Source organism: Dictyostelium discoideum, assembly GCF_000004695.1.
Source record: "Dictyostelium discoideum AX4 chromosome 3 chromosome, whole genome shotgun sequence".
NCBI lineage: Eukaryota > Evosea > Eumycetozoa > Dictyosteliales > Dictyosteliaceae > Dictyostelium > Dictyostelium discoideum.
The window spans coordinates 5087842-5115521 of NC_007089.4; the positions used below are offsets into that span (position 1 = coordinate 5087842).

The 27680-nt window shown below is 22.7% G+C and overlaps 10 protein-coding genes across 10 annotated transcripts in view; 4 read left to right on the forward strand and 6 right to left on the reverse strand.

Moving 5' to 3' along the window:
- Positions 1–274: 274 nt before the first annotated feature.
- On the reverse strand, positions 275–3038 carry drkC (protein tyrosine kinase; the record flags this gene model as incomplete). The annotated part of the gene is made up of 5 exons (XM_635396.1): positions 275–539; positions 666–847; positions 974–1350; positions 1461–2050; positions 2203–3038. The coding sequence occupies 5 exons, from the start codon at positions 3036–3038 to the stop codon at positions 275–277; spliced, it is 2250 nt and encodes a 749-aa protein (XP_640488.1).
- Positions 3039–3966: 928 nt separating this feature from the next.
- On the reverse strand, positions 3967–5773 carry slu7 (hypothetical protein; the record flags this gene model as incomplete). Its single annotated transcript, XM_635397.1, has 2 exons — positions 3967–5627; positions 5758–5773. The coding sequence occupies 2 exons, from the start codon at positions 5771–5773 to the stop codon at positions 3967–3969; spliced, it is 1677 nt and encodes a 558-aa protein (XP_640489.1).
- An 818-nt stretch (positions 5774–6591) lies between these two features.
- Positions 6592–8104, forward strand: DDB_G0281903 (hypothetical protein; the record flags this gene model as incomplete). Its single annotated transcript, XM_635398.1, has 4 exons — positions 6592–6793; positions 6887–7194; positions 7301–7484; positions 7581–8104. 4 exons carry the CDS (start codon positions 6592–6594, stop codon positions 8102–8104), a joined length of 1218 nt encoding a protein of 405 aa, XP_640490.1.
- Positions 8105–8337: 233 nt separating this feature from the next.
- On the forward strand, positions 8338–11146 carry DDB_G0281905 (hypothetical protein; the record flags this gene model as incomplete). The annotated part of the gene is made up of 3 exons (XM_635399.1): positions 8338–9307; positions 9332–9500; positions 9547–11146. The coding sequence occupies 3 exons, from the start codon at positions 8338–8340 to the stop codon at positions 11144–11146; spliced, it is 2739 nt and encodes a 912-aa protein (XP_640491.1).
- Positions 11147–11382: 236 nt separating this feature from the next.
- On the forward strand, positions 11383–15532 carry DDB_G0281907 (hypothetical protein; the record flags this gene model as incomplete). The annotated part of the gene is made up of 3 exons (XM_635400.2): positions 11383–14557; positions 14639–14952; positions 15026–15532. The coding sequence occupies 3 exons, from the start codon at positions 11383–11385 to the stop codon at positions 15530–15532; spliced, it is 3996 nt and encodes a 1331-aa protein (XP_640492.2).
- A 246-nt stretch (positions 15533–15778) lies between these two features.
- DDB_G0281909 (hypothetical protein) lies at positions 15779–18022 on the reverse strand (the record flags this gene model as incomplete). Its single annotated transcript, XM_635401.1, has 3 exons — positions 15779–16875; positions 17200–17528; positions 17613–18022. The coding sequence occupies 3 exons, from the start codon at positions 18020–18022 to the stop codon at positions 15779–15781; spliced, it is 1836 nt and encodes a 611-aa protein (XP_640493.1).
- A 1055-nt stretch (positions 18023–19077) lies between these two features.
- Positions 19078–20263, forward strand: DDB_G0281911 (hypothetical protein; the record flags this gene model as incomplete). The annotated part of the gene is made up of 2 exons (XM_635402.1): positions 19078–19987; positions 20097–20263. 2 exons carry the CDS (start codon positions 19078–19080, stop codon positions 20261–20263), a joined length of 1077 nt encoding a protein of 358 aa, XP_640494.1.
- A 318-nt stretch (positions 20264–20581) lies between these two features.
- Positions 20582–22111, reverse strand: DDB_G0281913 (hypothetical protein; the record flags this gene model as incomplete). The annotated part of the gene is made up of 1 exon (XM_635403.2): positions 20582–22111. The coding sequence occupies one exon, from the start codon at positions 22109–22111 to the stop codon at positions 20582–20584; it is 1530 nt and encodes a 509-aa protein (XP_640495.2).
- Positions 22112–23175: 1064 nt separating this feature from the next.
- On the reverse strand, positions 23176–23849 carry DDB_G0281915 (hypothetical protein; the record flags this gene model as incomplete). Its single annotated transcript, XM_635404.1, has 2 exons — positions 23176–23393; positions 23555–23849. The coding sequence occupies 2 exons, from the start codon at positions 23847–23849 to the stop codon at positions 23176–23178; spliced, it is 513 nt and encodes a 170-aa protein (XP_640496.1).
- A 1067-nt stretch (positions 23850–24916) lies between these two features.
- Positions 24917–27680, reverse strand: part of comB (Rab GTPase domain-containing protein) — a gene marked incomplete at both ends in the record, with an annotated part of 6628 nt that continues 3864 nt past the window's right edge. Inside the window, one exon of the mRNA XM_635405.1 lies at positions 24917–27680. This exon is cut by the window's right edge and continues 3330 nt beyond it. Coding sequence (XP_640497.1) covers positions 24917–27680 — 2764 coding nt within the window.

Genomic DNA, 27680 nt, shown 5'->3' on the forward strand with positions numbered 1-27680 from the left:
TTTTTCTTTTTTTTTTGGGTGGGAAAATATTGCCAATGTCAGTAATTTAATATTAAAATTATTAATACTATTTATAACTATTGTCTGATTATTTAAATTCAGCTGTTATTATTTTTTTTTTTTTTTTTGTTTTAAATGTTTGGAAGTCGCCATGAACCATTTTTTTAAAAATTTATAAAGGAGTGTATTAATTTGGTTTATGGTTTGTGATTTGTAAATTTTTTTTTTGTTTTTTGTTTTTTTGTTTTTTTGTTTTTGGATAATTTTTGGTAGTCTACATTGCTTCCAATCTTTTAACGATTTCTTGGAATGAAGGTCTTTGTTGTGGATCTTCAGACCAACATTCAGTGATAAGACGTGTGAATGGAGCTGATACTTGTGGTGGTACGATTGGTCTTAATTTATGTTGACCAACAGAAATTACAATTTGGAAAGTTGGCATACCTTGATATGGATCTTCTCTTGTTACAATTTCCCATAAAACAATTGCAAATGAGAAAACATCAGCTTTCTCAGTATATGGGTCATTTCTTAAAACTCTGTTTAAAAAAAATCATAATAAATAATAATAATAAAAATAATAAAAATAATATATATTAATATATATTAATAATAATAATAATAAAACCCTTTCTATTATTAATAATAATTATAAAAAAACTTACTCTGGTGCAGTCCAACAAGGTGTACCAACAGGTGTCATTGCAGTCTTTTTATCTAAATGTTTCTTAAATCTAGTTGAAAGACCAAAATCTGAAATTTTAACTCTATAATGTTCATCAACTAAAAGATTATGACTCTTTAAATCTCTATGAATAACAATTGGATCACAACAATGTAAATAATTCTATTTTTTTTTTTTTTTTATAAAAAAAATAAAAAAGTATATTAATATTTTAAAAAAAAAAATAAAAAAAAAATTGTGCTATCTAAATTGAATTATTATATATATATATATATATATATTACATACCATTCCTTTTGCAATATCTAAAGCCATTGATTTCATTCTTGGCCAATCTAGAGAAATTGAAGGATCATGTAAAATTCTATAGAGACTACCTAATGGCATATATTCCATAACTATTAAAATTTCAGGTGGATTATTACAAGTACCTAAAAATTGACAAATATTTGGATGTCTTAATTGACTCATGATTGTAGCTTCTTGAGCCAATTCATTTAAAAAGTCTTCATCGTCTTCATTCAATAATTTTGCCTTTTTAATTGCAACAATAATACCTCTCCATGTACCTGTAAATACTTCTGCACAACTACCTCTACCAATTCTATTTTGAACTACAATCTCTGATATATCAATTGGTTTAATTTCAAATAATGTTTTATAATCTAAAAATAATTTAAAAATAAATTAAAAATAAAATTAGTATTATTATTATTATTACTATTACTATTATTATTATTATTATTAAAATTAGATTAAATTCTAAATTACTTACCAGTTTTTAATAATGGTGATCTTTCATCATCATTTATACCAATTGGTAAAGCATGTTTACTACCATTTAATCTCTTATTTTTAATTCTTAATCTAATGATGAAATAGATACCAACGGCAATGATTAATAAAACAGCGATACCAACACCAACGACGATATAGATAATTTTTTGATAATTTGGACTTGTTGGTTTAACAAAAGGTATAGAGGCAGCAGTATAAATGAAAAAGGTAGTATTTAAACAAAAACTTGAACCACCATCCTCACTTAATTGAATGGTTACATTGTAATCACTTGGTGTGGTTGAATTGGATTGAAGCATTGGTGGTACAACACAAGAGGCACAAGTTGAATTAATGTATGTACCCGTTGATATTACCGTACCAAATTTACATTGAATTTGTGATGATTGATAAAATTGTTCACCAATAAAATAAACTGTTTCACCACCTGTAGATGGTGCTGTATTTGGTACCACACTATTCACCTTAAATGCAACTGGTCCATAAAATATATTTGCTGTTACCTTACCAATACATGCTACATCAGTTTCAAATAAATTAAATATAATTGAATTATTACTACCATATCTAAAAATATATAATAAATAAAGAATTAATTAATTTATATTGTACAATTGATATATTGGATAAAAATATATATATAGTATTATTATTATTATTATTATTATTATTATTATTATTATTATTATTATTATTATTATTACTATTATATTATTTACCTATATGATGCTAAACCATTTGGATCAACATCTGGTAATGTACGAGGTGAAAAAGATATTTGACAATTTGGACATTGTGAAGGTGAACTTTTAGAAATGAAAAAGATACCAGCATTTTCTTCACCATTTACCAATGAAAAAACCATACTAGTTGGAGGTATAACATTGAACATACCAGTAAAAGTTACAACGATCTTATGTACTACAAACAATCCAGTTGGTGGTACAGGATCATGGAAAACATAACCATTTGCCCATGCTGATGATGTATTACAAAGGTAATTTTGTGTGAAAACTGATGGACTGTTACATGATTTTGGGTCACAAACCTGTTCTCCACCTGTCATATAACCAGAAAATGTTAAATTAGATTGAATGGCTGGTGCTGAATCATCACTACTACTTTTTTTATTTTCCTCACTAAATGATGATGATGATGATGATGTTGATACTTGATCAGTCCTATCTGCTGCTTTCATCATCATCATCGCTATGTCCATCTCCTCCTTCATCTCCATCTTTTTCTTATTATTCCTCGTTAATAGTTCTTGTTCTATCTCTAATTTTGGTTCTAAATCTACTATTGCTACATTATATAATAATTTGTTTTTATTTGTTTTTTTTATTTTTTTTATTTCTTCTTTCCCTTTTTCTAATATTTGAGATGATGATGATGATGATGATGGTGATGGTGATGATGATAATGATAATACTTTATTTTCATTTATTCCATTAATTTTATATGATATTGAATATCCTGTACAACATATCAATATAAAAAATGAAAATAATATCGCTATTTTATTCATCCGTATATATTTATTTATTATTATCATTTTTTTTTTCTTTTTTTTTTTTTATTTATTTATCTATAATCTATTCTTTTGTTTTTTAAAATTAATTTACTATTACTATTATTTATTATTATTGCTATTATTACAAATACTTTTATTTATTTCACTATTTTTTTTATTTTTTTTTTTGAAAAAAAAAAAAAAAAAAATTTTAGTAAAAGAAATAGATATATGTTTTTAATAGCAAAAACAACAACTACAATAGTACATTGATTTTAATTATTTGTCGTTTCAATTTTATTATTATTATTATTTTTACTATTTTATTTAATTATTATTATTTATTTATTTTAACGAAATAGATTTTTTTTCGAAAATTTAAAAAAAAAAAATTTTTAAAAAAAAAAAAAAAAGATTGGAAAAAAAAAAAAAAAAAAAAAAAATAAAAAATCAAAAAAATTAAAAAAATAAAACAAAATAAAAAAAAACAAAAAAAAAAAAAAAAAAAAAATAATATAACCAAAAAGATATTTTTAATATATTGATAACTCTTAAATTATCGATAATTTTTTTTTTCAGTAATTAAATATGTAGATTTTATTATTTTAGTTATTATTATTATTATTTTTTATTATTCTATAAATTAATTTTTTTTAAATTAAATTAACACTTTGGTTTATTATTGCCAAACTTTTTTCCCCCAGGCTTTTTTTTTGATTTTTTTTTTTTTTTTTTTTTTTTTTTTTTTTTTTTTTTTTTTTTTGATATTTTTTTTTAAAGTGGTAATAAGATATTTTAAAAAAAAAAAAACCCCCTTTCATTTTATTAATTAATATCATTATAAAATATCAATAAAAGTAAAAATAAAGATGTAAAAATAAAAGTAAAAATAAAAGTAAAAATAAAAATAAAATGGGATTAGTTTTTTTTTATGTAATTTTTTTTTTTTTTTTTTTTTTTTTTTTTTTTATTAATCACTATCATCTTTAAAATTTGCCATTGGATCATCAGATCTTTTTCTTTTTAAATTATAAGCTTCCATTTGTTCCTCTGATACATTATAATCATCAGCAGATAATGAATTATATTTAATATTTCTTTCATCTTTTTCAACTGATTTCTTATTTTCTTCATCTTGATCTTTTAATGCTTTTTTTAATTTTTCTTCTTTTTCTTTTCTTTCTTTTTTATCTTTTCTTTTTCCTTCTTTTTTATTATGTTTATCATTATCTTCATTTGATTTATTTAAATGTTGTTCTAATAATGAGGTTGTGGTGGTAGTAGTTGTAGTTGTAGTATTATTATCGTCATCATCTTGTTGATTTTCTTGTTGTATATGATGTTGTTGTTGTTGTTGTAATTGTTTTTCACGTAATAATTTACCTTTTTCACCTGTACAATAAGCATTTTTAATTAATTGTCTGCAACAAGCGAAACCCCATTGACCATTTTCCCAATATGAACCCCAAATTGATTTATGATTATTTAAAAATACATCCTCTTCATATTTTGATTTTACAATTTTCTCTTCACCCTTGATTAATTTACCAGAGGAACTGTATTCGGTGTAAATTTCCGATTGTGGTACTTTATCGATTTCCTCCTGTTTCAAGAGATGTTCTTCACCACCATATTTAGTTAAAAGTTGATTTCTAGTTTGTTGTTTTAATTGTTCTTTCTTTCTAAGGAAATCGGCATGTAAGAGGGCAGCTTGTGATGGTGCACTAGAGATATCGACATCTTGACCCTTTTCTTGTGCTTCCCAAGCGAATCTTTGTAAATCTCTAAACTCTTTAGTCTCACCACTTGTACGTGCAAAATTATCACCAGCAAATTTAATATCGTTTGGATTTGCATTAGGTAATGGGTTATCTCTCATTGAACGACTCTTTGGTTCGTAGAATGCAGAGTTTACATCTAAATTATACAAATATTTTGCAGTATCTTCACGAATTCTAAGATTTCTAATTGTGGTTCTTGACTTTTGATCTAATTTTTGTATTGGTGCAACGGTTTCACTATCATATGATCCCTCCTTCTCCTCATTATCCATCAATTCTTTTGATAATGTTTCATCAACATCAGGTGTCTTTTTATCACCACCACCACCATGTTGTTTAATTAATTCTTGTAGTTTCTTTTTCTTTCTTTCTGTATCTGCTTTTTCATAGATATCCATCACCTCTTTGTATGAGGATGGGTCGTAACCATTGTATGGATCACGTTTACTATCATAATCCAATTCTAACTTTTGAATGACCTCATCTGGTTTTATATCATCATTTGTAAATTTTGCACCCAACTTTCTTGGACGCTCACAACAATCTTTGGTTTTATGAGTCATTGCACCACAATTTTCACATGCACCTTTTCTGAATTTGGTTGCTGCTTCACCAGTGGTTGCACCTCTTAAATACCATCCTTTATCCATCTCCTTCTTTGTAACACCACGTTGATGTTTTAAACTTGGTTTATTTGCATTTAAATACCATGGTGCTTTAAGAATATACTCTGGAATATGTGGATTAATCTCTTTACCCTCTTCATCTAACTCTGCTGGTGCATTACCAGCTTTTCTTGCTTCATCTAATTCTTTCTCTTTCTTATACTCATCTCTTGTTTTTCTATGACCTTTTTTTTAAAAGAATAATAATAATGTTAAAATCTTTTTTTTAATAATATAAAAAAACAAAAAGAATAAAAAAAAAAAATAATAATTTATTATATTATTATATAATAAATTAATTAAATAAATACTTACTTATTGACGATGCCATAATTTTGGGAACTTATAAAAAAAAAAAAAAAAAAAAAAATTTATTTTTTATTTTTTTTTTAAATTTTATTTTTTTTTTATTATTTTTTATTTTTTTAATTTTTTTTTTTTAATTGACTATTTTTCAACAAATATATATTATTATTATTATTATTATAATTTTCTTCATTTCCTAGGTAATAAAAAAAGTTAGTGATAAAAATAAAAATAAAAAAAATAAAAAAAAAATAACTCATTTGTGAATTTGGTTCTATTAAATGTCCAAAAAACATGGAGTATCCAATTATAGTAAAGAGAAACTTTACAATAATTGTGTTTATTTTTAGAAAATGTTTGGGAATAAGTAATTGATAACTATTAAGTTTTGTTATTTTGGAAATAATCATAAATAAAATCACAATTAGGATTAAATAAAATCACAATTAGGAATAATCATAAAATATTTTATGTGAAAAGAAGAACTTGGAAAACCCCGGGGTTTAAATTATTCATTTTAAAATTACCAAAAAAATAAAAAAATAAAAAAAAAAAAAAAAAATTCAGACGAAATTGGATTTTTATTTAAAATCGAGAAATCTCTTGCAACTGTTCAAAAAATCCATTTTTGAATTCTAATTTTTTTTTATTTTTTTTTTTTTTTTATTTTTTTTTTTTTTAATTTTATTTTTTACCCCAAAACTTGCATTGGTTTTTTTTTTTTTTTTTTTTTTTTTTTTAATTATTTTGTTAATATATATATAAAAAATCTAACTAAAAAAAAAAAAAAAAAAAATAAAAGAGTAGTAGATGTCAGTAAAAAACAGAAATAATACAAATAAAATGACACCTAATAGATCACCATCAATAACAACAACAATACAACAACCACCAAATTCAAATACAATAGACCCAAATGTAATACCATCATCACAAAATAAATTAAAAATAGATTTTAGGGCGATATCAATCTTTTCATTGTTTTTATTTTCAGGTGTAGCAAATACACTATTAGTTCAATTAATTTATAATAATATTTCATTTAGTATGTTTTTAAAATCTAAATTAGATTTTTAATTAATAATAGCATAATGGTATATGGGATAATTTATTAATTCAAAATTTATTTTATTTTAAGATCCTAAATCAATGTTAACAAACATTTGTATTTTTTTAGGATATGCACTTTTGAGTCTCTTTAAGGATCCAACAAAAAATATCAATAATAATAATAATAATACAAATATCAATATCAATAATAATAATATTAATAACACATTAAACGCAACAACATCACCAATCAATTCAACTACAATACAATTGGGTACCTCAACAATAAACACTAAAAAACAAAATTTCAATCATATTAAATATATACTATTAGCGTTATTTGATTGTTTAGCCAGTTTATTAACCACAATTGGTCAAATTGCTGTTGGAAGTGGTGTATGTAAATAATATTTAGTTTTTTTTTTAAAAAAAAAAAGTTCATACTAATTATTATTATTATTATTATTATTATTATTATTATTATTATTATATTTATAACTAGTTATTTCAAGTTTTATTTTCATCAAAGATTATTTTTGCGGCAATTTTAACAAGATTTTATTTAAAATCATATGTATCACCAAAGAAATGGATATCGATTCTAACCATTTTCTCTGGTTTATGTATTGCAGTTTTTAAAATTTCATCACATTCAGTTCAAAATAATGATGATACAAATAATTCATGTAAGTTATATTTATATATATTTAAATTATTATAATTTAATTTAATTTTATTAATTAATTTTATTATTATTATTAAAAAAAAAAAAAAAAAAAAAGATTTATATTTTGGAACATTTTGCGTTTTATTTGCAGCATTTGTATTTTCAGCAAGTCATATTTTTGCAGAATCAGCTATAAAGGCATATGATTTAAGACCTTATGCATTTGCAGCAAAATATGGTACTTATAGTGTAATAGTTTGCGTTTTTTATATTTTAACAGTAACATTTTATAATAGAAAAGAATGGATTGAAATCCCAATTGAACAAACATCATCAAGTGATATCAAATTGGTATTGTTTTTATTTATGATTTTAATGATCACAAGTGTTGTTAGATCAAGTAGTATGTACACAGTTTTAGCTGAACATGGTACAGTTTCAATGGGTGTTTTATATGCATTACAATCAATCATTGTTTTCTTTTCAAGTGCTTTCTTTTTATGTGATCCAAATCATCCAACAAAACAAAATCAATGTTTATCACCTCCAAAATTACTTGGTTCAATCATTGTAATTTTTGGTGTTTTCATGTATAATAAAGCAAATAATTTAAAGCAAACTCAACATATAAAAATTTAAAATTAAAATAAAAATAAAATAAAAATAAAATAAAATAAAAATAAAAATAAAATAAAAATAAAAAAATAGCGTCACAATCACTTCACTAGATATTTTTTTTTTTTATTCCAATAAATATCCAATTTTTTTTTTTTTAAAAAAAAAAAAAAAAAAAAAAAAAAAAAAAAAAAAAAAAAAAAAAGTTAATTTTTTTTTTTTTTAATATTTCAATTTTATCAACAATAATAATAAAAATGGATAATAATAATAATAATAATAATAATAATAATAATAATAATAATAATAATAATAATAATAATAATAATAATAATAATAATAATAATAAATTATTTTGGAAAATTTGGAAAAATAATTTATTAAAAAATAAAATATTTGGGTATATTTCAAATAGATATTTAGTTAAATCAATTAGAGACTTAAATATAACATTTAAATATGAAGAGATAATTAGTTTTGGATGGATGTTAAAAAACAAACATTTTCAATTATTGTTTGATAAAGTTAGAAATGGTGAATATTTAGTATTTAATGATAAAGTAGAATATGGTAGAATAATTGGAAATAATAATAATTACCAATCAATTAAAGGTTTCGAATATTTCAAATATTTTGAAGGATCATGGTTATCGAATAATGAAGAATTCTTAAAGAATTTATTTACAAATTATTCAAATTCATTTAAACTCACAACAGATATAATCGATACAACTATAAAATGTTTAGTATTTTATAAATTACCAATGGCTTTAAAAATATATTTACAACAAACTTTAAATCAATTTGAAATTTTTCAAAATAAAAGTTATGAATTTATTACAAATAGCAATGGTATTGGTAATAGCATTGGCAATAGCATTAATAATAATTATAAAAAAATAAAGTATAGTATTATTGAATATTTTAAATCATCAACTGGTTTTGAATTATTAAAAATTTCAATTTGTAGTAATTCATTTGAATGTTGTGAAATTGTTTATCAATTTTTACAAACATATTGTAATTATACACCATTAGAAATTACATTGAATATTATAGATTCATTGAAAATCATTATTACAGTTGATTCAGATTGTCGATTAAGATGTAAACAAATTGATTTCATCTTTAAAACATTTACAATTAATAAAACAAATTTTAAAATTAAAGGTTTATTCAATAGAATTTATTTATTTAATCAACCAATTTCAAAATTATTAAAAATGTGTAAATGTATAATAAAATATAAAGATTATATTAATTTCAATTTCAATGATATTAATAATAGATATGATGAAGTTGAAGAACAAAATAGTAATAATAACTCACTTGGATATGGCAGTTTTATAACTAATAATAATAATAATAATAATAATTATGAATTATTAAAATTAGAACAAATTAAATCATTTAAAGAATCGTTAAGAAATGAAAATAAATTAGATCAATTTATTTTATGAATTTAGCAATGATTATGAAAATGTTAGATTAGTTTATAAAATGTTAATACCATTTGGTGAAGCATATTATAGTTCTCAATTTTATTATTGTAAATATGAACATTCACCACATCATAGTTCATATATTTATTATTTTGGTGCTTCAACATTTGGTAATTTCAATGAAGTTGAAACTTATAATGACTCAAGATTAGATATTAATCCAATTTTTAAACATATTAAATTTGATAGAGAAAAACAAATTCAATTCACTATGGATGTAATTTCAAATATTCAAAATAATAATAATAATAATAATAATAATAATAATAGTCCAAAAATAACTTCAAAACAATTTATAGATTTATTAATAAAAATTGAAGATTTAGAATTAATTAAATTATTTTATAATGAAATTTTAAATAGAAATATCTTTACAATTGATACAATTGATGAAAATGTATTTGACTATAATATCATTACAAAAACTAAGTCAATTGAAATATTTGATTATATATTTAAAAAAATTAAAAATAAAGATTTTCAATATCCAACAAGTGATTCGATAAAAGAGAAATCAATTTTAAGTCATTTTCAAAATAATTATAAAGAAGAGTACCAAAACTATATGCATTTGAAATTAATTGAATATGAAAGTTGTGTATTAGGTGAAAGTGTACCTTTTAATACTATTAAATATTCAATTGAAAATAGTGAAAAATATAAATTTGGTACAAATTTCAATAAAATTTGGTTTTCAATTAAAAAAGATTACCCTTTAACTGTTAAACAATTAATTTGGTTAATTGAAAAAACACCAGACTCAATTCAATTACAATTTTCAAGATATCCAAAGATTTTAGATATAATTGATTGGATTTCAATCAATAGAAAAAAAGATCTCAAATATTTTAAAACAAATATCTTATATTTATATTATTACTTAAAAAGAGATAATTATAACTTTAATGATTTTGATCAAAATAATAATAATAATAATAATAATAATAATAATAATAATAATAATAATAATAATAATAATAATAATAATAATAATAATAATAATAATAATAATAATAATAATAATAATAATAATAATAATAATAATAATAATAATAATAATAATAATAATAGTGGTAGTGGTCAATCAACATTTTATAAATTTATAAATTCATTAAAGTCAGCAAAAGATATTTTTGAAGCAATTGGTGTCGAAGTTTTTAAAAGAGGTGATATATCAACATTATCATTACTTATGGAAAAATTTTTTAAAAAAGAACAACAATCAATTTCAGAGAAATATTTAATTTTTGACCATTTATTAATCGCTTCCAATTTTGGTCAAATTAAAATTTTTAAATTTTTATATGAAAATTATAATTTCATTTTTAATTTATATGCAGAATCAACTATTGAAATTGCAAAAGGTATATTCTCATTTATAAAATCATTTGGTGGTAATAATAATAATAATCAAATTAATAATAATAATAATTATGATAATGATAATAATAATAACAATTTAAGGAAAATTACAAAAGAACAATTTTCTCAAATTTTAAAAGTATCTCTTACCGAACATCATTTTAATTTATATTTTTATTTAAAAAAAATTAATGATCATTAAAAATATTTCTCATTATCTAACTTTAAAATTAAAACTAAAAATAGAATCACCAAAAAATAAAAATAAAAATAAAATTATTAAAATGAAAAAAAAAATAAAAAAAAAACTTTTTTTTCCCTCCTTTTTTTCATAAAAATTTTTAATGAAAATTTTCATTTAAGTGCTTTTTTTTTTTTTTTTTTTATTTGTAAATTTTAGTGCGATTGTTATTACAAATAATAAACATTAACATTTAAATGACTTCGACAACTTTAAAGAGGAAGAAAGGGCAAGAAAATGAAATAAATGAAAATATTAATAATAATGAAAATGAATATATTAATAACAATAGCGATAATGATAATGATAATGATAACCTCAATAAAGATTTAAATAATAATAATAATAATAATAATAATAATAATAATAATAATAATAATAATAATAATAGTAATGAAAATGATAGTAATTATTTCAATAATTTATCAACTAAAACTCAACCTTCTTCAATGATTATTGATAATGAAATTAGTTCATCACCTCCACAACCTTCTCAACCAATTCTAAAAAGACCACCAACAAGAGAAAGAAAGCAAATACATAAACTATTTTCATTATCCGATGATGATGATGATGATAATGATGATGATAATGATGATGATAATGATGATGATAATGATAACGATGATAATAAAGATGAAAAAAAAAAAGAAAAAAAGGAAAAAAAAGAAAAAAAAGAGAAAAAACCAAAACAAGAGAAAAAACCAAAACAAGAGAAAAAACCAAAACAAGAGAAAAAACCAAAACAAGAAAAAAAGTCAAAACAAATTCAAGAAGTTCAAGAAATTCAACAACAGCAACAACCACAACAACAACTTGAAAAAGAAGAAAACAAATTGGAAGAAAAAGAAAAAGAAAAAGAAAAAGAAAAAGAAAAAGAAAAAGAAAAAGAAAAAGAAGAAGAAGGAGAGGAAGAAGATAATAGTAAAAAAAAAAAGAAAAAACAGAAAATTGAACCTGACCAACCAATTAAGAACTCAATCCCTAAAAAACCACCAACAACTAGTAGTAGAAAATCAAAGAATAAACCGCCAAATAATAATAATAATAATTGTAATATTTTATTAAATTTTTTAAATCCTACATCAACCACTGCCGCCACCACCACCAACACCACCACCATAGATACAACCAATACAACCAATACAACCAATACAAATAATAATAATAATAATAATAATAATAATAATAATAGTAATAATAGTACACCAAATATAATAGAATCAATGTCATCACCAACATCAGAAGATGATTCAAAACCAATTCACCCATTCTTTGGAGAACAACAAAAGAAGAAAGAAAGAAAACAGAGAATAGAATCAGTGAAATCAATTAATGATGATCCAATACTATTGGAGAAAACTAAAAATGCACCATTACCAGAAATGTTTTTATCTAAAAAAGAAAAAGATGAAATCTATACAGCTGCTCAACAAGAGAGATTTAGATTAGATATTATGAAATCAAATGAAGATCATGAAAAAATTTTAGCTGGTAAACCAGTTCATCCTTTCTTTTTTTCACCACCCCCACCTCAATCCTCTTCAACAAATTCAAATTCCTCCTCCTCCTCATCTTCTTCAGACACAATACCAACAACATCATCGTCATCATCATCAATAATTATAGATTTAGAAGAAAAGAAATACCAAATTAAAAGATTACTTGAGTTTCCAGTTGAAGAATCACATATAGGTTGGTATGATATTAACCAAGATGAAAGTATTAAATTATCTTTACCACCTTCAAATAAACAACTTTTAGATAAATTTAAAAGATCAAATTTAAAAACTTCAACTATTGATTGTAATAGTTTAATCATTCATAATCCAAATCAATTAATACCAAATTTCGATAAAATGTTAACAACAATTGAACAACAATTTCCTTTCCTATCTTCACAACATAGTTCAATATCTTCTATTAATGACTCACCTTTAAAATCATTATCACAACAATCTTCTGAAATTATTATAATTGATAATGATAAAAACAACAACAACGACAACAACGGCAATAACGACAATAATAACAATAACAACGATGAAATTGAAATTAATGAAGATAAATTATTTGAAAATATATTAAATTATTATAATAGTATAAAGAATGATGATAATGATAATGATAATGATGATGATCAAGATGATGAATTTAATAATGATTCAAATTTTATAAGAATAGATAATTTTAAAGATATTAGAGATATTAAATATATTTATAATGAATTTTTAAATAGTTTAAGTAATAGTGGTAGTTTTGGTATTAATAATGTTCAAGGGAATTTATTATCAAATAGATACTATTCTACAATTGAAAATTTAAATTTATTTAATGAATTAAATCATGAAGTAATAACATTTTTCAATCAATGGGTTGTAGGTTGGAAAGACAAATTAGAAAAGAAAGCCAACAAATGCAGTACTAGTGGTAAAATTAAAAAATCTTCAAAAAAGACTGAACTTGATGAAATTTTAAAATCTTCAATACTTATTGTTGGTCCATTTGGTTGTGGTAAGAGTTCATTGGTCAATATAAAATCAAAACAAAATAATTTCACAATCTTAGAAACTAATCCATCTTGTAAACGAAGTGGTAAAGCTATCACTGAACTATTAGGTGAAGCAACTCAATCAAAAGCTTTAAACATTTTAAAGAAATCAAATAATGAAAATAATCAAAATAATAATAATAATAATGATGATGATACTTCTCAAAACTCATCGCCACAACAACAACAACAACAAACAATAACTTCTATAACTTCAAAAAAAAGAGGTAGAAAATCAATTTCATCTTTAAATAATAATAATAATAATAATAATAATTGTGAAATTGGTGAAATTAATAAAAATTTAATTCTAATTGAAGAGATTGATATTCTATATGAAGAGGATAAAGGTTTCAATAATTCAATTTGTACATTATTAAATAATACCAAAGTACCAATAATTATGATTTGTAATGAATTAAATCCATCAATTAGTAATTTAATTCAAGAAAGTGGTATCATTTCATTGTATATGTCAAAACCTACAACTCAATCATTATCATTGTATTGTTGTTTCATTCTCTTGAAAGAGAAAAAGTACAAACTTCTTTCATCTCAAAATACTTTAAACTCTTTAAATATTCATTCTTTTATCATTAATAATCAAATTGATATTAGAAAATCTTTAAATAATTTAGAATTTATAGTTAATCATAAAAATCAACATCATCAAACTATTTACAATTTAACATTCTATATGTTTAATGATTTATTTAAAAAATATAATTTTAATTTTTTTAATATTTTATTTAAACTACCAATTAAAAATAAAGATAATCTTGATAACGATAATCATGAAATTATAGTTGAAAAAGAAATAGGTAAGTTTTTTAATTTAATTGTTATTACTAAAATATAAAAAATACTAATAATATTTATAAAAAAATAATAATAATAATTAGAAAATAGTGAAGAAATAGATGAATTTGAATTATTTAATGATAAATTCAATTTTGTTAATACTTCATTAGTTGAATTTGATATCAATTTATATTTTAATAATTATTTGGAATATATTAATAATAATCAACACAACAACAACAGTAATAATAATAATAATAATAATAATAATAATAATAATAATAATAATAATAATAATAATAATAATAATAATAATAAAGAATTATTGGAGGATATTTGGGAATTATCAGAAACATTTTCTACAAATGATATTTTATTAAAAAGAAATTATCCTTATGATCCAACATCTGAAACTGTATGTATTACAACTAATTTCTTTTTTTTTTTTTTTTTACCTCTTTATTAACTTTTTTGGAAATAATATATAGGGAGAGAATGAAATATTTGAAATTTTAGAGAATTCACCGACATATATTACACAACCACAATCATTACATTATGATGACTACTCTTATAAAAGCTACTTTCCAAATTCATTAGATTTTAGCATACCAACCTGTATTTCCATTCAATCAATTGAAAATTATTTATTAAAACAAAAAGAAACTAATAATAATAATAATAATAATAATAATAATAATAATAATAATTATTCTAAATTTAATTTATTGAAAATTGAAGACCAATATAAGGTTATAAAGAAAACAACAATTGAAAATTCAATTTATAATGAAATTAAAGATCAATTTTCACTTAAACATGGTTTCATTGCATCCAGTAAAATGTATGTAGAGTTTACACCATGGCTATCTGATATTTGTTATTCAGAAAAAGTGAGAAAATTAAATAATCCAAAGAGAAGTAACAGATTTACTCATTATTTAGATTATACCCAAAATCAGATTGATATATTATTAAAATTCCGAATTAAATAATAATAATAATAACAATAAAAAAACAAATAAAAATAGAATACAACATTTTTAATTGCAATATTTTTTTTTTTTTTCTTTTTTATTTATTTATTTTTGTTTATTTGTTTTTTTTTTTTTTTTTTTTTTTTTTTTTTTACTTTATTCTATTCTATATTTAATTAAAGTTTCTATTTTTTTTTTTTTTTTTAAAAAAAAAAAAAAAAGAAAATTAAGAAAAGAAATAATTATTATTATTTATATTTAATTTTATTTGATACTGTGTTTTGGTTTTTCTGGTGGGATTAATTGATAGAGTGAATCAAGTAATTGAGTTTTAGTGCTATCGTAAAGTGAAATTTTAGCAAGATAACCAATATGTGAAGATAATTTGGTTGAATCATTTTCGAAAGTGACAGATTCACCAGTGAATGGTTTTGTGATAGTGTTAACAGTTGGAACAACTAATTCAGAAACTTTGATTGATTTTTCATCTTCACTGATTTCAATAATCTTTGCAACGTTTGTTGATTCTTCGTCTTCTGATTCAACTTCTTCTGATTCGACTTTTTCCTCTTCTTGTTTTGGTTCTTCAACTTTTTCTTCTTTTTCTTCTTCTTGTTTTGGTTCTTCTTCAACTTTAACTTCCTCTTCTTCTTTCTTTTCTTCTTCAACTTTTTCTTTTTCTTCTTCTTCAACTTTTTCTTCTTCAACTTTTTCTTCTTCAACTTTTTCTTCTTCAACTTTTTCTTCTTCAACTTTTTCTTCTTCAACTTTTTCTTTTTCCTCTTCAACTTTTTCTTCTTCTTCTTTCTTTTCTTCTTCTTTTTCTTCTTGTTCAACTTTAACTTGTTCAACTTTAACTTGTTCAACTTTAACTTGTTCAACTTTTTCTTCTTCTTCTACTTCTTTCTTTTCTTCAACATTTTCAAAATCAACAACTAAAATAGTATCAGCTGAAGGTAAAGTAGTATTTAATTTTTGACCGACACAAATTGATTGAAGACCTTTGGCAGAGGTAACATGTTCAACAGAGAGATACTTTGATTTAGATTTGGTTGCAAAACAGAAATATTCATTTTGTTTAATTTGATCGTATATTTCCTTTGCTTTTTCTGTGGAACCAGTTGACATTAAAGTTTCAGCTTTCTCTAATTTAACAGAGATGACAATATTCTCTTTATTAACTGGATCAGCTTCTGATTTTGCTAATACTCCAATTAATTTATCAACTAATGAATAATAGTCTTCATAATGTTCGTAACTCTTTGCACTTTCTGCAAGATATTTGTAAATTGAAACTGAATATTTTGGATCTAAATGTTCCTCAACACTTGAAACAGTTTCTCTCATTTTTTCGAAATTTCCTAAATAATAATAATTATTAATAATAATAATAAATAATAATAATAAATAATAATAATAATAATAAATAATAAATAATAATAATAATAATAATAATAATAATAATAATAATAATAATAATAATAATAATAATAATAATAATAATAATAATAATAATAATAATAATAATAATAATAATAATAATAATAATAAATAATAATAATAATAATAATAATAATAATAATAATAATAATTTCAATTATTTTAATAATATGTTAAAAAAGTTATTATTTTTTGGGAGAAAAAAAAAAAAAAAAAAAAAAAAAAAAAAAAAAAAAAAAACTTACCTTCTTTTGAGTAATATTCATATAAAGTAATTAAAGAATTAATAATTAAAGTTGGTGTAGTTGATGATTTAGCGATCTTTATTGCTTTTAAGATTGATTTTAATTCTTTTTTGCTTGAGTTTGGAGTATTTCTATATAAAGAGGCTAAAGATAAAATAAGATCAACTTTAACTTTATCTGGAAAACTATATCTTTCCATTGATGACTTAATTATATCAATAGCATTTAAACTTTTATCAGCTTCCAATAATCTATTTGCAAAATCAGCTACCATTTTAGCAATACTTTCAAGTTCACCTTTATCTGGATTATCAATTGATTCAATAAGACTATAATAATAAAAATTTAATTATTATTATTATAATTATTATTAATTATTAATTACTAATTATAGTTGAAAATTAAATATTTACACTTTTGCATATTTAGAATATAAATCATAATCACCAGCTTCTTGAGAGAATTTAATTATAAAAAGGATTGCATTTCTACCATAACTTGCAAATGGTGGATATTCTTGAGAGATTTCAACAATACGTTCCAAACATGGAAGAGCACTATTATAATCACCTTTATCTATAAATACTTTACTACGTTGTGAAAGTATTTGAACTTCTTCAGTGTATTGTTGTACTTGATTTGATTCACGTGCTGATTTCTTCTTTTGTGGACGAGCTAAACCTGTTGGTTGTTCAAATCCAAAATCAGCAAGTGTGTATCCTTGTTCTAATGAATAATCTTTATATTCTTGAACTAAATTATTTACATGGTAAATACCATATAAAAATCCCGTTGCCACTAATACCTTTGAAAGAATTGTCATTTCGTTTTTTTTACTTAATTAAAATTTCTATAACAATAAATGAAATTAAAAAAAAAAAAAAAAAAAAAAAAATAAAAAAATTCGTGAAAAAAAAAAAAATTCAATTTTTAAAAAAAAAAAAAAACGAAAATTATTTTCAAGTTTGATGGATGTGTTTTCAAATATTTAATATGCAAAAAAAAAATAAAAAAATAAAAATAAAAAATAAATCCAAAGTTAAAGTTCTATAATTTTTTAAAATACAACAATACTAAAAAAAATAAAAAAACATAAAAAAAAAAAAAAATAAAAAAAAAACTATAAATCATTTTTCTTTTATTTTTTTATTTTTTTTTATTTTTTTATTTTTTTTTTATTTTTTTATTGTTGGATAAAATAATTTAGTAAAGATTAATGAATCATTATATTAATATTAATAAAACTATTAATATTATTTTTTTTTTTTTTTTGTTGTATAAAAAAAAAAAAAATCCAGTTTTCATTTACGCATTTATGTCTCTTTATAAGCTTTATTTTTTTATTTTTATTTTAATATTTATTTTCATTTTATATCTTTTTTTTGAAATTAATTTTTTTAAAGATCTCTTTATCTAAACGCAAAAAAAAAAAAGTTTTTTTATTTTATTATTATTATTTTTTTTTTTTCAGTTAGAATTGTTTTTTTTTTGTTTTATTTTTAATTTTTAATTTTTATTTTTTTATTTTTTAATAATTTTTATTTTTTACTTATTTTTTTTTTTTTTGTTTTTTTGGTTTAAATATTGACAGCGTGTTATTTGTGTTTTTTTTTATTTTTATTTTTATTTTTTATTAAAATTATAATTTTATATTTTTTTTATAAAATTTTATAAAAAAAAAAACTCTTTGTAGATTTTTTTTTTTTTTAAATTTTCTCCAACCCATTTAATCTCGATCAAACTTTTTTTTTTTTTTTTTTTTTAAATTTTTTTTTTATTTTTTTTTTTTTTTATTTAACCAAAATTTTTTTATATATTTTTTTTTTTTTTTATAATCATATCAACCTTTTTATTAAAAAAAATAAAAAGACCAAAACCATGGTTAATAAAAGAGTCGAAAATATCAATAAAAATGAAATAAAATTTAAAGATGAAGAAATTATTAAACAACAATATTTATCACCAGACGAAAATGAATTTCAAGTAATATCATCAACTACAACAAAGAATAGAAAGAATAAAGCAATTGTAGAAAAAGAAAAAAATAATAAAGTACATGAAATCATTATAGATAATACAAATAATACAGTAATCACTAAAACTCCACCACCATCATCACCAAAAGGTAATAATAATAAAAATAATAATAATAACAATAATAATAATAATGATAATAATGAACATATTGAAAATAGTAAATCAAAAAAATCAAAAAAATCAACATCAGCAGCAGCAGCAGCAGCAACAACAATAGTAAATAATAATAAAAAAGAAATATTAGGATCATTTAACAATAATTTAAAATTTGTTAGGGCAAGTGGCATTTTCATGTTTTTATATTATTTAACAATGATGTATGTACGTTATCAACATAGAGGAGCAATTGGATTTGCTGATACATTATGGTTATGTAATTTATCGATTGTATTTGGATTCATTTCGATCGCAGTCAATAAACCAATCTTTTTAGGTATCGCTTGCAATTGTACATTAATAGTTCATGCATTATGGGTTGTTGATGTTGTGGCTTGGTTAATCACTGGTTCCTTCCCATTGGGTAATGCAGAATATATTAGTTGGCCAACTATCACTTGGGGTGAAATTATCACTACAACTCATCATGCTTGGTTCGTACCATTATCTATGATTTGTCTTCATAGAAATGGTGGTTATCCTTACGGTGCTTGGTCAGGTTCAATGTTATGTGTAATACCAGTAGTATATTTATCAAAATTATTCCCAAAGATTTTAGTTTTACCTGATAATTCAACTTTTTATTTAAATATTAGTAAGTTTTTTAGCCATTTATGGTAAAACTGGAAAAAAAAAAAAAAAAAGAAAAAAAAAGATTCTAATTCTATTATCATTTTTTATTTTATTAATTTATTTTTAAATAGATATGGCCCACGAATGGTGGAGTGATATGAATGGCTGGCCATTTTCTTTAATTCCAAATGATCCAGCCCAATATTATTTCTTTTTACTTAGTTTTTCATTAGTATTATTTACAACTGCTCATTTCTTAATGAGATTAGTTTGTTATATCGTACTCAAAAGAAACTAAATGTAGAGTTAAATTAAAAAAAAAAAAAAAAAAAAAAAAAAAAAATGTAGAATTATATATATATAAAAAAGAAAAAAAAAAAAAAATATAAAATAAAATAGAAATAAAAATTGTTTTTTTAGTTATTATTGTATCACCATAGATAAATTTTAAATGATTTATCATTAAAAGAAAGAAAAGAAATAAAAATAAAAAAAATAAAAAGAAATTAAAAACTACTAATAAATAACTAAAAAAAAAAGAGATATATTATTATTTTCTATTTTTATTATTTTTTTTTCTTTTTTTTTTTTTTTTTTAAAAATATTATACAATTATTTAAACAACTAAATCGGCATATCTTTTATCATTGATTGCAGCTTCCATTAAATCCTTTGGAGTGATGGAAGAGGATTCACCAGTTTCAATGACAGCTTTTAAGATTGATGGTGAGAAACCAGAGATTAAACCAACACCTTCAGTTTTTGAAGAGTCAGTAACACCACATTGAGAGTTACCATTTACATTCCAGTAAATGAGTTGTGGTGGGACGTAACCAGCATCTTTGTATTGATCAATCATAGCATCATGGTTGGATTTCTTTGAGTATTTTCCATCGGCAGTATCAAAAGCCATATCAGAGATTACGAATAATTTCTTTGGCATATCTTCTTGTGGCAATTTATTTTGTTTGGCTTTTTCCAAGATCATCTCGAAAGCACGGTTAAAGTTTGTTGAACCACCCCAAGGAGCAGCAGCTAAATTTGAAACTTTATCACGTAAAGAATCACCTGTGACCTTGTGGAAAGTTGGTGTTTCATGGAAAGTGATAACTAAATCTTTGAATGGTGGTGCGACAACTGATGAAATCAAGATACCGAGTGCAATTGAAACTTCCATTGGTGTACCACTCATACTACCAGAGACATCACTGAGGACGAGAGCATCCTTGAGGGAACCTAATTTTCTAACTTCTTGTTCCAATACTTTCCATTGCTCTTCGAGGATGTCATCCTTTGCAATACCTTTGAGATATTCCTTAACGATCTCGTGTGGGAACAATTGTTTAGCGTTTACTTTGGTTTCACCCTTCTTTAAGGATTCGATATATTCAGCGAATAAACTTGGTTCATGACGTTCGAAAGCTTTACGTTGTAATTTCATACAACGTGATGGTACCTTTGAGTAACTAATTTCATTCCATTGGTTGGCAGACATTTTACGTTCTACAACATCGAGATGTTTTCTTAATGGTACTAAATAATTCTTTCTATAGTCTTTCTTGGCGGTGGATTTATTGGCAGAAAGTAAGAGGGCAATCTTTTTACAGGCTTTTGATGAGGTTGGATCAGAGTGACCTTCAGTTGGTGCCCATTTTGCAGCTAATGAAATCTTGGCCTTCTCTTGATCCTTTGATAAACTTTCAACATCTTTTTTCAATTGGGTGGTAATTGACTCCAATGCTAATGGCTCAACGGTGGTACCAATTAATTGGACGACATCTTTCCATGATCCAAATTCTGGTACATGTTTAAAGTTTTTCTCAACAGTGCTTGGTGATACACCATTCATCCATACCAAACTTTGTTGGAAAAGGGTACGTTCACCTTTACCACCACGACAATCACGTAATTGGAATACTAATTTCAAGGTATCCAATGGTGATACTTCCCAAGATGCTTGTAAAAGTTGATTCAATTCTCCTTGTTCTAAACCACGTGCTGACTTGAAGAAAAAGTTAACTCTTGCGTCATCTGTACCTGCTGGTGTATTTACATGTTTTGGGAATACTTTTGCTACTTTAGTTTTCTTGTTTGGACCATGTTTATATTTTTTACCCAATGATTTTGATGAAGCTGATGATGACATTTTATAAATTGTTTTTAAAAAAAAAAAAAAAAAAAAAAATTTGTTTGTGTGTGAAAAAAAAAAAAATAAAATAAAATAATTGAAAAAAAAACTGAAAGATAGCAAATTGAAAAAAAAAAAATTAAAAAAATCTTTAAGTACATTTTTTTTTTTTTTTCAAATCGGATTAAAAATGAGAAAAAAAATCGAATCAATGGTGGTTCGTTGAATTAATTTTTTTTTGAATTTTTATTTTTATTAATTTTTTATTTTTTTTTTTTTATTTATTTTTGTTAAAATTAAAATAATAATTTATAGAGATTGTTTATCTCTTTCTTGTTTATTTTATCAAAATAATAACTTTTTTTTTTTTTTTTTTTTTTTATTTATTTTCTCAAAATTAATTAATTATCCAAAAAAAGTTATTTGAAAAAAAAAAAAAAAAAAAAAAAAAAAAAAAAAAAAAAAAAAAAAAAAAAAAAACACTAAAACACTAAAACACTAAAAAATTGATCTTGTATCCAATTAAAAAGATATCATTTTGAGTTGAACTATTGTATAATAAAAGAGACAAACACAACATATGTGAAATAATATATTTTATTTTATTTTTTTTTTTTTTTAATATTCAAAAATTTTATAAAAAGAAAAGTTGAAAGTTTAAAAAAAGAAACCAATTTCATTATAAGCCACAAATTCTATCTGTTTCAGATTTATTAAAAACCAATTCTAAATGAACACGATTTTTCCTGCATTCCCTAGCAAATTTATTCAAATGATCTTTTTCTAACAAAATCATAACAAGTTCCAATTTGTTTGGACTGTAATATATTGGTTGATTAAAATAATTTTGGGTTTCAATAATAGAATTATATTGATGTTGATTATTATTTCCATTATTGACAATAACTGTTTTTTTAAAAATTTGTTGACATGGTGAATAATAAAATAAAGATTTATGAGTTCCATCAACTTCATAATGAACACATCCAATTAATTTAAAATAGAAACATAGACTTAAAAATGCACAAAAAAGGTTCAAAAAATTCATTGTAAACATATTAAATATTGGATTAAATTGAAAATCAGATGATGGTTCCCAAAAAAAGAAAGGTTTTTTTAAATGAATCTTTATAAATTAGTGCTTGTACTATTAAACTAGTGGTACATGTTATCATTCCAATTATAACAACAATTAATACACCTATTTTATTTCCATATACACTATCAACTGGAGCTAATGAGTTAAAATAAGATGATTCTATACTTAATCTTCCTTCATCCTTTTTTAAATCATATTCCCCTTTTTTTTTTTTAAAAAAAAAAAAAAAAAAAAAAAAAAAAAAAAAAAAAAAAAAAGTAAAAAAAAAAAATTATTAAATTTATTAATAAACTAAAGATTAATTTTATTATTTAATTATTTAATTATTTGATTATTTTTTATTAAAATGTATAAAAACTTACACATTAAAGCTTGTCTGCCAAGGAGAATAAAAAAGTTCAGTCCTATTGTTAGAATAGTAGCCCAAAAACAAGACATATTAATGTTTGAAAATGCAGCAACAGCAACACCAAAGATTATATAATCAAAACCATCAAAAACTCCCCTCCAATATATGGCTTGGTCAGGCCAAAACTTTATTTTTCCTATATCATTTGGTTGTTTTTCATGTTTTTTTAAATTAACATTATCTTTTTTGTTAATTTCTTTTATAACTGTTTGGCAATGGATACAATGGCAAGAAATATTGTTTTGCATTTCTTTTTTTTTTATTTATTAATTAAAAGAGAATTATTCAAATAAAATTTCTTTTAAATACACAAGAAAAGTTTTTTTTTTTTTAAAAATAATACAAAAATAATTTAAAATTAAATTTTATTAAAAATAAAATTATTTTGAGGTTAGTTTATTAAAGATACTTTTTAAATAGGTTGAAATCAAAGAAAATCACATTTTTTTTAATATGGGATTGACTTAAAAAATTAAAAAAACATTGATGAGTTTGATTTTAATTTTTTTTTTAAAAACAAAATCACTCTAAAAATTCCATAAAAATTTTTTTTTTTTTTCATTAAGGAAATAATCTATTAATCATTAAATTTTAAGTGCTCTAAAAATAAATATTTCCAATAAAAAACAAAAAAAAGAAAATTTTTGATTAAAAATTATTAGTGTTTATTAATAGCACAATAAAAAATTTATTTTTGATACAAATTTTTTTTTTTTATTACATAAATGGATAAAGATTGAGTGTTTATGTGGTTTTTTTATTGGGGTAAAATAATTAAATATCTTAATAATTTAAAAAAAACACAAAAATAAAATTAACCAATTTTTTTAATTAAAAAAATTAAAAATTAAAAATAAAAAATCTATTAATTTAATTTATTATGTACTTTTTATTATTACTAGTTATTTTAATTATATTCTTTGTATCATTCACTTGTGAAAGTTAAATAATTTGAAAAATACTCTGATTCATCGCTTTATTCTTCCTCCAATTCTGGTTCAGTGCCAGATGATATTTAAATAATCTCTCATTCTTGTGTTTAAATCAGGTTTTTCTATACTTGATTCAAATGATATATTATCAATCTCTTTTTCTTCTTTTTCACTGCAACTTTTTTTTTTTTTTTTTTTTTCTTTTTATCTTTAATTTAATAAAGATCGCTAAACTTGAAAAATTAGAAAATTCTATATTTCAAATCATATTTATACTCAATTTTCTAATTTTTTTTTTTTTTATATTTTTATATTTTTATATTTATTTATTTAATTTAATTTATTTATTTAATATTATATATATGTTAAATTTTTTTAAAAATTTAATTTTTAAAACCACCAACTAAGATTGCTTTACATTGTTTTGCTCTTTCTAAGAAAAGAGAAGATTCATTTGGAAAACCTCTTTCAATTAAAAAGTTTGCATAAGCGGTTAAACAACGATAATTATTTGAATCAGCTTCAAGAGAACGAAGGAAATAATCTTCAGCTTTTTCATAACGTTCACAACGAACTAAAAAGTTTGCATAAAAGAAGAGAATGAGGGGACCTTTAGTATCGGCATCGATAGCACGTAAGAAATAACGATCAGTATTTACCACGACACGATCAGACATTGAAAATCTAACATTGGACATATTTTTACCTTGACTTGCACTAAATTCCAAAATTTTACACCAAGCTTGAGCACATAGTTGTAAGGTTTCCTTATTGTTTGGATTTGAAATTAATGCCAATTCAAAGAATTTTCTAGCTTTATGTAATAAATGAATGGCGGTACCAATTGAACGTTCAGTCATTGCTTTAGCATAAAAGAAGGTACCTTCAGCATTTGTAACCAAATCAGTATGTTTAACACGTACACCAATCTTTTTCAAATCACTAGTATCGAATGGTTGATAATGATTCCAAAGATTTGATTGAGTATCGGCCACTTTTTCAATGGTTTTCTTTCTAAATTTCAAATGAGTCATATCTCTGAATCTAGTGAACAATAAATGACGACCAATCACTGGATCATAATTGTTACCCTCTAGTTTCTCATAGAGAATTTCTTGAAGTTTCCAACCATTTGTACTTGCTTGTTGTTGAGCTTGTTGTTGAGCTTGTTGTTGTTGTTGAGTTTGAGTTGATTGAATAGTTGGTGATGCTGGAGCCAATGGATATTGAGTTGATTTTCTAATACCACCATCTTTTGACGATGGTGTTGTCGGATATCCACTACCACTATTATTTAAATTACCATTTCCATTGGTTGTTAAATCTAAAACATTATCACTACTTGTATTTGTACCTAAACTACCACTACTACCATTCTGTTGTTGTTGTTGTTTATGCATCGTTAAAACCGTTGGAATATTAATAATATAGAATTTTGAAGCCAATTCATTCTTTACTGTTACATTCCAAAATTCATTAGTATCGAAATCTGTCAATGTTGAAATACCAAAAACCATATTTAAGAATTTAGTTGTCAAATCAATATAAGGTGCTGATAAGGGTTGATTATAACGTTTCATTGCACTTCTTAATCTTCTACGTAAATCATTTTTAAGTACTCTTGCAATGGCTTCGATGAGTAGTACAAAGCAAGCATCTCTATCATCCATAATCACCAACATATGACCTATCCAACGCATATTAATACCTTGTCTATGGAATTGTTCTGGAATATGAACATCACCAGTCAACAAAGTACCATTGTTTAGTGATTCTTTAATCATCCACTTTAGACGAACTGATAGACGTGGAATTAACTCTGTTAACAATCTATTGGAAGCTTCTTTTACCTCTTGATTATGAATCAATCTATCTTTATCATTCTTTATAAAACCACTGAATGCATCGGAGCATAATGGTTTTGGATGATTCTTTAGGAACTCTGGTCTAAACAATTGGAATAAATGACCACCTGGTACATTTTCATCTGGATAAGTTGGTGGAAAGGTACGAGAGAAATCTATTAAATAAAATCTACCATCGGTACCGATATGACCTTCGATATCTGTGGCGGAATAAAGTAGAGTGGGTGGAACTGATGTACCACCTAAATGAGGTTTCAAATTTAACATTTGTGATAATGAATGCATAATTGGTAATGCTTTTTCATTTGCATGAACTGTTTTACCCATATCACTTGAACCATAGACGATAGTTGATTTTTCACCACTTGAAATGATTGGTAAGTAGCTCATTGCAATCAAACGGAAACCCATAAAATCTACTAAAGCCATCAAAGGTACACAAAGACCACCGATTGGACAATTTAAAGTTGCCATACAACCTTTTAATTCTTGACCACCAACTTTTGCTCCACCCCATTCATCATAAACATTTGAACTTCCAGAGAATTTAAAGAGTACATTTCTTACAATATATTTATCACCACCTAAATGACCACCAATTGAACGACTTTGAATGGTTTTCTCTTTTAAATAACGTTCTTCAATGATAATTCTACCATAGGTTTTGACAGTATGTATAAAATCTTGAGAAATATGTAATAAATCTGTACAAATCTCTTGTAAGCGATAAAGATTTGTATCCAATGATGGAAATTCTCTAAATCTAAGTACAACTTTTTGAAATCTTTCATTCAAATCTGATTCATCATCTAATTTAGATTCATCATCATCATCTTCTTGTTTATTTTTTCTTTGATTTGTTGGTGATGATGAATTTGGTGTTAAATTTCTATTGCTATTGCTATTGCTATTATTGGATTGTTTATTTTGTTGAATTTCATATGGATCAATATTATCTGGTTGTTGTAATAGTTTATCACTACTGTTTGATTTTATATCATCTCTTAATGGTTGAGAAGTTTGTTTATTATTACTACTATTTACACTTGTTATAAAATTACTTTCAGCTCTATTTAAAACCCTATCACCACGAGACGGTGATTGAATTGAGAAAGTGGATGTTGATCTATGAATTGTTTGCTGTCTAGATTCTTCATTCTCTGAATCGTACTCTGATAAATCATCTCTATCATAACCAGAAATAATCGATTCAGTATCATATGGATTTTGATTATTTTGATTTGGTGAATTTGGATTATCTACAGCTGAAAATATTGCCATT